We start from the raw sequence: 13,900 nt of genomic DNA, 5'->3' as shown, positions 1-13,900 counted from the left end.
TAGTCGTATGTAACCGGGCCATTATCCAGAAATACCCACATTTTTTTGCCGGGAATGGCGTTCGGAAGCGAATATCTTTCTCTTTAAGTGCTTTCTTGACGGGTGTATTCCTTCCTTCTTTTCAGTATCTCTCCCGCGTAGTCCTGATCCAAGAACACTCGTTGGCCTGGAAGTTAACAGGCTATTTCCTGGCTGCATGTAAGACCTTCTCTTTGACTGAGAATTGTAGGAACCGTACGTACTCCTATGGATCTTGGTGGGGCGCCGCTCGGGGGGTTTTGACGCCAGAGCTCAGTGTGCTCTCTCGATTCCCAGGTCAGTGTCGTCTTCAAGTATTTCTTTGAATAGACCCTCTACGAATTTGGGCATAGAGTATTTTTCTACGCCCTCTGCCACGGGAATAAAGTCTAATGGTGTTTCGACGTGAAAAACCTTAGAGTTCTGTCGCTTTTGCCTGTAGTGCGTGATGGCTTTTCAAATACTTTTCAAGTATTTCTTTGACTGCAGTGTTCCATGTGTTTGTTTCCCAGATGCGCTGTTATGCATCCCTCATTCTTGTAGATATGCTGTGAAGTTCTTATTTGTTTTATTTGAGTTTCTGGTTAATGTCCTTCTTGAACTCATTTAGTTATTTTCGTACATCATAAAATTAGATCTGATCTTCATCTAAATCACAACAACAGACAAACACAGTCTGCTTAAACTAATAACACACACATTATTGTATTTTTCTTGTCTATATTGAATGCATCATTTAAACATTCACATTGTAGGTTGGAAAAAGTATGTGAACCCCTAGGCTAATGACTTCTCCAAAAGCTAATTGTAGTCAGGAGTCAGCTACCCTGGAGTACAATCATTGAGACGAGATTGGCGATTTTGGTCAGAGCTGCCCTGCCCTATAGAAAACACTCACAAAATTTGAGTTTGCTTTTCACAAGAAGCATTGCCTGATGTGAACCATGCCTCGAACAAAAGAGATCTCAGAAGACCTAAGATGAAGAATTGTTGACTTGCATAAAGCTGGAAAGGGTTGCAAAGTATCTCTAAAAGCCTTGATGTTCATCAGTTCACGGTAAGACACATTGTCTATAAATGGAGAAAGTTCAACACTGTCGCTACTCTCCCTAGGAGTGGCCGTCCTGCAAAGATGACTGCAAAGAGCACAGCGCAGAATGCTCAATGAGGTTAAGAAGAATCCTAGAGTGTCAGCTAAAGAGTCACAGAAATCTATGGAACATGCTAACATCTCTATTGACGAGTATGTAAAACACTCAACAAGAGTGGCATTCATGGGAGGACACAAAGGAAGAAGCCACTGCTGTCAAAAGAGCACCTGGATATACCACAGCGCTGCTGGCTAAAATATTCTGTGGACAGATGAAACACAGATGAAACTAAAATTGAGTTGTTTGGAAGGAACACAAACGCACTATGTGTGGAGAAATCAGGCACTGCACAGCTCACCAACATCAGAACCTCATGCCAACTGTAAAGTATGGTGGAAGGAGCATCATGGTCTGGGGCTGCATCATGGTTTGGGCCTGGACAGCTTGCTATCATTGACGTAAAAATGAATTCCCAAGTTTATCAAGACATTTTGCAGGAGAATATTAGGCTATCTTCCAATTGAAGCTCTACAGAGGTTGGGTGATGCAACAGAACAGTGACCCAAAACCCAGAAGTAAATCAACAACAGAATGAAATATGCCATCTGGAGTAACCCAGTCAGAGTCCTGACCTCAACCCGATTGAAAAGCTGTGGCATTACCTCAAGAAAAAAAGCGGTTCACACCAGACATCCCAAGAATACTGCTGAACTGAAACAGTTTTGTAAGGAGGAATGGTCCAAAATTCCTCCTGGCCGCTGTGCAGGTCTGATCCGGAACTACAGAAAATGTTTGGTTGAGGTTATTGCTTCCAAAAGAGGGTTGATTATTAAATCCAAGGGTTCACATACTTTTTCCACTGTGCCCTGTGAATGTTTACACGGTGTGTTCAATAAAGACATGAAAACGTATAATTGTTTGTGTGTTATTAGTTTAAGCAGACTGTGTTTGTCTATTGTTGTGACCTAGATGAAGAGCAGATCAAATTTTATGACCAATTTATGCAGAAGTCCAGGTAATTCCAAAGGGTTCACATACTTTTTCAAGCCACTATCTTCCGCTGTCTTGTTACAGGCTATTGTTGCAGCTCCACACCCTTTTCCTATTTTCCCCTTTTCCATTTTGTGTAAATTATTATAAGTCTCTGAGTAAATAGTTGAATTTAGGGGGGAAATACCAAACCGATGTGCTGTATGGAAAACTAGGCAGCCATTTCCGAAGTTGCGTCACCAGAAGTCTCACACTCATTCTTATGTCTAATAAATGTATTGTATAGAGTGTGTTATGGGCTCGCAATGATGGAAAAAGCAACATTTGAGAGTGCGCTGACCCTGGTGCTATAGGGGGTATGCAGCTGGAGGTTGAATGTTTGAAGGGTATGGGACTGTAAAAAGATTGGGAACCACTGGTCTAGATTACCAGGCAATTGTTTTGTGGACTGTGCAGTGCCATAAGGACTGGATTTTCACCTTAGCATGACATGTTTTCGAAGATGAACCAGGCTTTAGTAATTACCCCCCTCTCTCTCTCTCTCTCTCTCTCTCTCTCTCTCTCTCTCTCTCTCTCTCTCTCTCTAATTAAAAATATCAGAGAGCACCCACAATATGAGCAGAGGGACATTAGGGGCCACACACAAATACACACACAGTAAAACACACACACACACACACACACACACACACACACACACACACACACACACACACACACACACACACACACACACACACACACACACACACACACACACACACACACACATCACAGCCCAGTGCCCCGGTCACCCAGGCTGGCACTCAGTTATTCATAAAATATTGCAGCTTTTGAAGCATTAGAACATGTGCTGTATAATGACACTGTTTAATTATGCTGTTACAGTATGTTCCGGCTCCTAGCATTGTACATTGTACAGGATGTTTATGTTTGCGTCTCAAATGGCACCCTATTCCCTATGTAGGGCTTTGGTCAAAAGTAGTGCACTATAGGGTATACAGTGCCATTTGGGATGCAGAGTAGGCTTATGTTATCCTGATTAAAGTGATTCATTAAATAAAAAACAAAAGACATTCTAGTCTACCCATATACAATCACTGTGATTTGAAACTAGGACGTTCAGCTAGAAACAACCCACTTGACTTTCTCAAACATGATAATGGATGTGTTTTTGGAGGCTTCATTTGGGAGGTCCTCTGTAGCAGACTGTAACTACAGCACCGGAGACAAGTGGATACAACACCATACAAAAAGTACTTCTTCTGAAGTCTCCAAGTGCAGTAGAGAACAAGCTCTACCTGATTAAGCTGATATGCATGGATGGAAGTCATTTCTCATGGACCTCAGGATCCTTTAGAATCAAAGTGAATTAGTGAGAATGGTGTTTGAACAATATAGTGTGCTCCAGGGGGAAGTTTCGGTGCAGAGCTAGTATTATCTTCTCCACCCCCAGTCCTCGCCTTAACCATTAGTGGGGGAAATGCTAAACAGACCCAAGGTCAGTGACTAGGGACAACTTCACCAAACACCAATATTACTGTAGCTGTTATATATTACTGTTTTAACCATGGATCACCACCTGCTGTTTAGTAGGTTTGTATAGTAAATCTCTCCCACCAGGAAGTGTCCTCAGTGGGCCGGCGTGGCTTAGTGGGCGACAAGCTGAGTTCAGAGGCACTTCACCATCCAGCCAGTCCCAATAAAGAGGAAGTCATCACGTCTAGGCAGATCAAAGGGATAGCAGAGAGTAGCAGAGAGAGAAGGTCAGGTTGGTCTAAGCCTGCGTAGCCAATGGCACCCTTTTGCCTATATAGTGCACTACTTTTGACCAGGCTCTGGTCAAAAGTAGTGCACTCTGTAGGAAATAGGGTGCCGTTTGGGATGCACACTATCGCAGACGGATGCGTGAGGTAGCATCAGGAGAGGCTCCCTACTAAGTGGTGTATTACCAGAACAGAAGCACCACAGGGAGGGCTAGGTCTGCATCCCAAATGACACCCCATTCCCTTCATAGTGCATCTAATGTGGGCCCTGGTCAAAGGAGTGCACTGTATTGTGAACAGCCATCCATTTGGGACACAACCTGGGTCTGGGTTTCATACAGAACAGATAAGGCCAGGACAGAACCCTGTCTTCGCGCCATAGGACACAACCCCAAAAATGAATAACAAAACGTCAGGAAGGAGTCTGTAAAATCTGTAGATTGTGACCTGAGAATGTTTGAAAGAAAAGTTAGTGTACTGGAATAGGGAGACATAGAGTTTTCAAACTCTAACACAAACTTTTAGGAAGAGAATACAATAAGAGCTTTGGTCACACTTTCAGAATAACAAAATGCTAATTGAATGACTAATACCTGATTTTTGAATGAACTATATAGGCCTATTTCTTCATGCACAATGCTTATGTGATCAAGCTTCTTCCCATCAATATTAAGAATAAATGTGCTGTGATTATGCTATTACAGGGGAATGCCATCGGTCATGGATTGCAGCTTAAGCTGCTCATTCACAACAAGGTTTATCTTTTCTACCACACCCCTGTTTATTCATCCCTTGTCATTTCTACCCTTATCAGCAGACTGTACATTTGGTGCTTGGAAAAACCAATCAGAAAAAAGTGAGGGAGTTAAAAAAAAACATATGTAGGCCACACCTCCTGCCCTGTCTCCTGGCTGGAATGAATGCAGCGAGCGCTGGGTGAGTGTGCCTCGTGCCAAGGCGCGGCCAGGCCCGCTGTACCTGATCCACTGCCAGCATTGTGCGGGCCTCGTGCCAACCACCCTCTCTCCCTCCTCTCTCTCTCTGTCTCTCTCTCTCTCTCTCTCTCTCTCTCTCTCTCTCTCTCTCTCTCTCTCTCTCTCTCTCTCTCTCTCTCTCTCTCTCTCTCTCTGTCTCTCTCTGGCTCTCATTCCAACTATCTATTCATGCACTGCTTTCCATTTAAAACAAGCTTAGAATTTTAAATGCTTAAGTCCTGATGTGGGAAGAGAGGGGGTGAGGGTGGAATTGATGTAGTGGAAAATAGTATTCAGACTCAGTGCTTGTCTGTTAGAATAACGCAGCATAACTCTGAGTTCTGGGTCTTTCAGATCACTGAAGTATGTAAGAGAGTAAGGCTCATAGAAATATAATAATTTTTCTAATAGGGATTCTGTATTTATGGTAAGGCAGTATGTGGGCCCAGTTCATAGCGTCTTTGAATGGTTTGTAGGCCAATACTAACCAAGAGATAGGCCTATAAACCACTCAAAGATGATATGGCCCGAATATAGGGCATTAATTAATTAGATATAATGAATCAGGTTGTTAAAACATGGTAATTAATGCATAGTGGCTCATACTCTAAAAACAAAAATCTACAGCACTTCTCTTCTGCTAATTCGACCATCACTGGCTCTGTCCAGTAGACGCCTGGTGCTGATATGCAGTCGGGGCGCTGTCCAGTGAACTTCGAGTTCGGCGGGATTGGACACAGTTGCTATGGGATTTCTTCCCAATAAATGATATGTTCAGGCACTATCGTTCAAGTTACGTCCTCTGACATTATTGAAATGTTTCTACACTATAGGACATAAACTATGTTCAGTACAGATGAAACAATGTTGTGTTTGATATATATGTGTGTGATTTTGATTATTTCCAGGAAATGCATTAACAGATACAGCCAGTACTCTATCCTAAAAATCAACACACACACACGCCACCTGTGAGCATCTCAGTATGTTAGTTTAGGGAGGGCTGCTTGAAGAAACCACATTATTAGATGTTTATGGGGGATAGATTTCAGATGTAGTTGTATTTTTCGGAACATTATTTTATTCCAGCGATATAACGCACATTCTAGTCTCAAAATCATTTGGAGGGAATTTACGACGCATCCTGCGCTCACTCTCTACTTCTCTCACACTCTCTCGTTATTTCTCTCTCTCCATCTTCCGTTTTATGCGACCAGTATAGAATAACTGTGCGCATGATGGTGATCATCTACAAGTTTGGGTTAGAGGACAGTCGATAGTGACTTGTGATCTCTAAGGACTTTCTTTGTAGGGTAGATCCCATATGCTATTCTTTATCAGATTTAAAATGACATTGTTTTTCTTTACCTGGGAGCCTAAACCATTCACACATCCTCTACCACAGTTGAATTAGAGGAGCTTTACGGCGTTGCGGTACACGTGATTGCATCTTTCAGTCCTTTATAGCAATCATATTGGAGATCATACTGCGATTTCAGGATGCCAAACCTATTCTCCCGATTCTCCTGAACTAGCCTATTACTTCTACAAATATCACTAAGAAGTGGGTTATTTTTGGAATACGAAACATTTAATTGCGTCACATGGGAGTTTCCAAGCGTTCCAAGACACCTTTTTTTCGTTAAACTGCGAACCTCAAGAAGATGCTACCTTTTTTACGCACCGGGTGCATAGCCATATGAGAGCTTTTGCAATGAGAGGTTCGTTCTCAACATGTTTTTTCCAAGGATTACACGTGGAGAGAGGCGCTTCGTGAGAGGAAGACCTGGCTGGTGAAATTACTTTTGATTTTTGTGAGAGGGTATCGCTCTGTTCAATGGCTCCGGCTTTAAGGTTGACTAAACGTACGGATGCCAACCCCTGGCCAAGGATGTCTTCAACTTTCTGGGTTGTGATACTGTTGACGAGTCTCTTAATCGTCTACTGCGGTAAGTCCTCTTGCTCTGGCTCGTTTTCCCTGGTCATATTGGTTCATATTGAGAAAGTGCTGCTGCGGTAGACTATAGGGTGACCGTGGTGTCACTGTCTACTGCTTTGACATGAAAATTATGCGACAGCATTATCGGAAAATCACTTCAAGGGTTATTGGTTTTGTCATTGCAGTCGAACTAATATCGTTTCAAAAGTAGGCTATTGGATAACAGTACCGATCTCATGCAAGAACGCGCCCACTCACGTATGCACAATTACACACACCCATGCCCACACGCACACGCACACACGCACACACACACACACACACACACACACACACACACACACACACACACACACACACACACGCACACACACACACACACACACACACACACACACACACACACACACACACACACACACAGAGGCAACAAATCATTTACTTATAAGGACACAGTTTATAATAAGAGTAGCACACTCACTCTGTTGGATGTGTGGAATTGTCAAATTGGCGGCTTACTTCAGTACCATCAGCCTGTTTGTGCTATTAGATCATTGCCGTATTTCACCTGGTTGCAGTTGGATTGCACTGGACGGTGATAGACTCATTAGGTGGAAGCTTCATCATCATCACATTTAAATGAAGAGAATGCCATGAATGAAACATCTACATTTCGTCTTTATTTTTTTCTTCATTATGATCTTCATTTAGCCCACCCAGGTTAGTTTCATTGAGATAAAATGTCATCTTAGAGAGAGACATTCATGGCCGGCCCTAACTCATCTGTGTATTCTGACCACGAAAGGATAGCATGCCATGCCAGTATTATTCACTTGAGAGAGATCTGCAGCTGCCTCTATGGGTTATGTGTGAATATGTATGGGAAAGGAAGCATTAGTGGTGCATTAAACGCGATAAGCTTATTACAAGCTAAGCTATTTTATTAGCACTTAAGCTAATGACTAACAATAATTCCGTTGTCTAGGGGCCACATTTACCACAACAACAGATTCCTCCTCTTCGCTAGAATTTTATTGAACATTCTTGTAATTTAGTAAAGCTTCTTATCCAGAGCGAGTTACAGTAGTGAGTGCAAACATTTTCCTACTGGGCCCCCGTGGGAATTGACCAACAACCGTGGCATTGCAAGAACCATGCTCTACCAACTGAGCTACATGGGACTCATTTCCTCTCCTCTTCCAGGGTCTTAGGTTCATTATAGGCTGCAGCAAAAGTCGAGGAGGGAATTGAATCTGTTTTTTCATTTTCTTCTCTTTTGTCTTGAGAATCACATAGAGACTGTGACTGTTTAATCAGGGGCCAGTCTTTCTCTGGATGTTCCAGATCAGTGTGTGTCTGTGTGTGTAAACGTGTGTGTGTGTGTGTGTGTGTGTAGCAACTCTTCCTCGGTGGAAACCTAACATAGCAGGTGTAAAAGAAAAGCCTGAAACTAGATTCCCCACATATTCTGGTATTGACAAGATTTGTAAAAAATGTAGAGGGAGGTTCTCTTCTGCAATGTTGGCTGTTTGCTCTGATCAGCCGTCTACAGATCCATACTGATCCTCCCTACTGTTAAACAGCTGTTTGCCTCTAACTTGACACGTGTTTCCTGTGTCCCTTTCCTTGATGATCTCTTCTTTCTCACTTTCTCCTCTCTGTCTCTTCCCTTTTGTCCTGACCTACCTTTTTTGTACATTTCTTCCCTCCTGGCTTGTCTTTTCTACCATGGTCTGACTCCTTCCGCTGTCCCTTTCCTTGTCCTGGCTTGTCCCTCTTGTCTGTCCTTTCCCGTTTCCTGTCCAGTCGCGTCTCTCTCGTCCTAGGCTGCCTCCACCCTACTCTCCTGTCTACCTTCACCTGTTTCTCCTGCACTCTTCCCCCTATCCAAAATGGCTTCTGAAGCAGTGCCCTGACCTACTTGTGGTCTCTGACATGAATCTCAGAACCTGACTGGACTGGCTGACCAACCGATGGCATGCTTCTCTACTGTGAGTCACAGAACAGAAACAGAGCCAGAGCTGATCCATAATTGTTATGCTGGGTATGAGATGAAAGTACAGCGTGTGTGTGATTACATCAGCTGGATGAGAGGGTCTGGACTAGGGCTGGGCAGTGTACTGTATTTTACCCGTAGTGATGCACGGACCGGTATGGGTTTTTACTTTACCTTCTATAAGGATATTTCAGTGTTTGGTTTGTTAAATGTGATACGCCACTCTGGCACGTGTCATGTCCGTTTGCTTAGTTGACTCCGTTTGCTACTCGTGTCGTCTCTCTCTCTCTCTTTCCTCCGGCATGTCGCTTCCTCATGCGCATCCCACACCAAGCCCTGCCCCGTCACTCAGGTTGTTGCTCAACCAAACAACCACGGAGTCACGACCACTTGCCATGCCGTCACACTGTATGCATGGTCAGATGCAACAAGATGTTAACAACCAAGTTGATTTCCACTCCGGTTCTTAACATAAATCCACAAGCGTTCTATATTTACACAATTAGTTAGTGTGTCTTACTGTCTGCAAACAGCTAGTTTGTCTTTTCTTAGCAAGTTGTGGGTCAAATAAGTTGTGTTAGCCACTAATGTAAGCAAGCTGGCTAGCTAGCTTGCTAAATGTACAAATAGTCAAAGCAAACGTAGCTAGCTCATACAGCCTGATACCAGTTCTGGTGTAGGCAAAGATCACCACGTTGTTTGTGCAATGGTATCTTCTAAATCAAAGAGGAATAGGCAAAGCATAAATATGTTAGCTTGCGCTAGCTACATGAAATAAGAGAAAACATGTAATCTAACATCTAATTAGTGTCCTCTGGGAAACCCTGACCAACACTTTGGTTCCTACTCCTTTACAATAGTTCCTCTCTGGCTTCTTCATTCATTGTCATGTCAAATAACAATATATTCAAAGTGCTGCCCACTCCACTGAGTATGCAAACCATTAGGGACACCTGCTATTTCCATGACATATACTGACCAGGTGAATCCAGCTGAAAGCTATGATCCCTTATTGATGTAACCTGTTAAATCCACTTCAATCAGTGTAGATGAAGGTGAGGAGACGGGTTAAGGAAGGATCTTTAAGCCTGGAGACAATTGAGACATGGATTGTGTATCTGTGCCATTCAGAGGGTGAATGGATAAGACAAAATATGTACGTGCCTTTGAACAGGGTGTGGTAGTAGGCGCCTGGCGCACCAGCTTGAGTTTGTCAAGAACTGCAATGTTGCAGGTTTTTCACGCTCAACAGTTTCCTGTGTGTATCAAGAATGGTCCACCACCCAAAGGACATCTAGTCAGCTTGACACAACTGTGGGAATCATTGGAGTCAACAAGTGCCAGCATCTCTGTGGAATGCTTTTGACACCTTGTAGAGTCCATGCCCTGGCGAATTGAGGCTGCTCTGAGGGCAAAAGGGGGTGCAACTCAATATTAGGAAGGTGTCCACATTTTTTTGGACACTTAGTGTATATTCCAGCTATAGATGATTCCAACAGTTCACCATTTAATTAGGTCTAGATATTTTGCCCATATCATGCACAGTGGCACAGTGTGCAAATGCTAACAAATGAGTGCAGGAAATGACGGAATTCATGAAATTGTTGTTGGATTTGGATTGAACAAAATAAAACAATCAGAATGGAGAAAGCCCCATTGAAATCACATCTAATTTGTGTGGCCTCCCTAGGGTCATGAACTACTCATGAAGCATATTCAGAACGTTTACTATTCAAAAACATAAAATACCGTCACACTGTAAAGAATGTTACATATATATATATATATAATGGTATGATATTTTGGCCATATCGCCCAGTCCCCAGGCATTATAAGACTTCAGATAATGTTTGTCAGGAAATGGCAGCATGAAAATAAGGACAATCTAGCCATATATAGCTTGGAAAATAATTGGCAAAATGTTTTTAAGGCGGTACTTGTTTCTGAAAATCCTGTTACTGAAGGCATATCTATAATCCGTAACTCCTAGTATAATCCCGATTGTATAATGTATAATGTGTGTATAATTGTATAATGTGTGTATAATCTGTGTAGAAACCATACGAGCCCCCAAACAAAATCCAAATTGGGACCTATATCCACACATTATACATTCCGGATGGACGGACAAGGAGTTACAGATTATAGACATGCTTTTTGGAAACAATTACCCCCTAAAACAATTAGCCAATTATTTTCCAGGCTCTTCATTGTAGCCATCTAGGACATCCCATGCGAGGTGTCCAACAGTATATAGGGCTAAAGAGAATCTAGTCTATGTTGTAATTAGCATATATTAAAGAGCAATGTCATCTTATTTCGTGTATTATTGGCCATAAACACACACACACACACACACACACACACACACCAGTGCATGCTCTGCGTGACACCTATTTTCTCACGAGTGTGACCATAAGCGGCTGAGAGGAAATAAATGGAAGGTCTATGATTATGACTGTGACTCATATGGTAACTGTCTCTCACAATTACCATCTCACTGTGAGATCTGCACAGACGCAGCTGACAGAGAGAGAGAGAGAGAGAGAGAGAGAGAGAGAGAGAGAGAGAGAGAGAGAGAGAGAGAGAGAGCAGGAGAGAGCGAGAAAGAGAGAGAAAGTTAGAGAGGGAGGAGAGAGTGAGGGAGTGTGTGCTTGTGTCTCTGTGTATGTGTGAGAGAGAGAGAGAGACACACACACAAGGCTGCACACTAGAGATGACACTTCAACTTAATTCACCAACAGCATGTCAAAGACTGGGGTTAGTTCATTCCCATGGATGTCCTGATTCCGTTTAAAATATGTCCTCACTGTTAATATTTATAGTTTTTAAGTGAATTGCACACAAATATATGTAGTTACAGAGACAGTTTTGCACTGTAGCTCCCTCCTCTGGATGTGACACGAGATGCGTTTGTTTGTTTGTTCCAGTGATATTATTTTTACCCATTCATTGGCTCTGCTTGTTGGCGTTGAATTGCTAACGATGAGGCCATAGAGATAAAAGTCTAAACACCAATAACGTTAGCCAAGTGCTAGTTAGAACCATAGGAACGTGTGTGACTGGGGTCCTCTGTGGGGTTACTGCATGAATATCAGTCAGATGGTTGTGAACGTGCAAAGTAGAACAAACGCTGGGCCATTAACAAGCTGCACTGGGAGGTTAGGACTGGATGTTGATGCTCCTCGATCATTATCACTGCATGTATCTGAATGGGAAAAGTGTGTTGGTGTGTGTGTGTGTGCTGTTTCAGTGTGTTGTGTGGGAGACTGTCTATAAGTAGGATCTCAGGAGCATATTGTTTCTCAGGGTGCTTACGCTGATCGCGAGAGAGATCAGAGAGGGAGAAGGTGGGTGAAGGGAAGCCTGTACAGTTTGTCCCTTCTCCCCTGCTGTACCTCCCACCCTCAGGGTCAAATCCAGCAGTAGCAGATGAATCATGTCTGGTCCTGATGTAACACCTGCTGCCAGAGATAGGCCCGGCAGCACCACCAGCCCCTGTAACACACCACTATGAGTCACTACCGCCCCACACATCTTCAGTAGTCATTACAGCCCACCACACATCCCCGTTCACTTTAGACACCCACTGACTCACACCCACATTCTCAGCATACACGTCACTCAGCACACTGCATACCCGGCTCACTCCAACACCAGCACACACACCCCCACAAATATCCCACTGTCTTAGATGAAGCATCTTCTAATGCTCTCTGTTCTGTTTGTTTATCTACATGTCCTTAGTCTGCTCTACCCGAATCGATAATATTGTACTGGCCTTCCAACGGTGCATGGGGAACACAGCCTTCTGTAGCCTTGTAACGGTTGTTTTCGTCGTCTGACGACGAGTATGAAATATTGGACCAATGCGCAGCGTGGTATGTGTTTTATTACTGAACACTGACATACAAAAGAACAATGTGAAAAAAACGAAACAGCTCCGTCAGGTGCAAAACACACTAAACAGAAAATAATCACCCACAAAACACAGGTGGGAAAAGGCTACCTAAGTATAATTCTCAATCAGAGACAACGAACGACACCTGCCTCTGATTGAGAACCATACTAGGCCAAACACGTAGAAAATATAACATAGAAAAAGGAACACAGACAACCCACCCCAACTCACGCCCTGACCAACCTAACACAAAGACATAAAAAAAAATAAACTAAGGTCAGAACTTGACAAGCCTCCTGTAGCCTCAGCACTGTAGACTCAGCCCTCAGGGTGTTCATGGAGAAAACCCAGTAGGATATCATCTGATAACCCAAGTCCCTGATACCTAGCCTGAGAAACTTGCCTGAGACATCAATGTGTTTGAAATCGCTGCAGCAAGATGAAAAGGAACTGCCCTCAAAATCCAAGCAGTACTAGTAGGTAAACAAGCCTGCATTTAAACATCTTATTATATTTCTGGCATTGCACGAAGGGCATTTCTCTGGGTATAGAAATTGAGCCACTGTCCACGTGCACATCTATAACTATCAAGACGTGTTCAAGTTTTCACCGTCAGAAAGGAGAAAGAAAGAACATAATGCATCTCTGTGTGGGAAATGGAGCTACTTGACCAAATGGTGTGACCATGGGGAGAAAAAAAGGTTCCCCAGCTCTGTGGTGTTAATGTATGTATCACAGATGGGCCCGAGAAATGTTGGCAGAAGATGAGGATTTTGTGACTCATAAAACATTGTTAAGTGATGAAATCCTAGTTAGTATATAATGCATGAGCAGCGTGGTAACAGATGACGTAGTCATCTGCTGCTGATACTGTTCACGTCCGTTAGCTGATGACCACTTTGTCTTCGATACTGATTAGCCTCGTGATATTGGCGGATGTGGCTCAAATACTGCGACGTTTCCATTGCCTGCATTACCAGAGTACCACCGATGGAGTCCAAGTCTGATCAAATTCCTTCACGATTATCTTCAACAAACTATCCCTTTGATGATCCTGAAATAAGTTCACGAACATGATCAGATATGTCTTTGATATTGCTGGACGTAGCTCAAATATATGGGAATATTGATTGTTTCGAATGGCGTATAAATCCAATCTTCTAGAGAAGTAATGATCCTGTTTCTTTGGTCCAGGATAAAAGTAAAAACAAAATTCATTGTTGTT

The 13,900-nt window shown here is 43.0% G+C and overlaps 1 protein-coding gene across 1 annotated transcript in view; it reads left to right on the top strand.

Moving 5' to 3' along the window:
• Positions 1-6,321: 6,321 nt before the first annotated feature.
• LOC118366107 (chemokine-like protein TAFA-5) overlaps positions 6,322-13,900 on the top strand; it is a 176,136-nt gene continuing 168,557 nt past the window's right edge. The window contains exon 1 of the mRNA XM_035748498.2: positions 6,322-6,788. Coding sequence (XP_035604391.1) covers positions 6,677-6,788 — 112 coding nt within the window. The 5' untranslated portion in view covers positions 6,322-6,676. The remainder of the gene's footprint in view (positions 6,789-13,900) is intronic.

This window comes from Oncorhynchus keta, chromosome 33 (assembly GCF_023373465.1).
Source record: "Oncorhynchus keta strain PuntledgeMale-10-30-2019 chromosome 33, Oket_V2, whole genome shotgun sequence".
NCBI classification, from domain to species: domain Eukaryota; kingdom Metazoa; phylum Chordata; class Actinopteri; order Salmoniformes; family Salmonidae; genus Oncorhynchus; species Oncorhynchus keta.
This window is presented reverse-complemented; position numbering and strand designations above follow the sequence as displayed.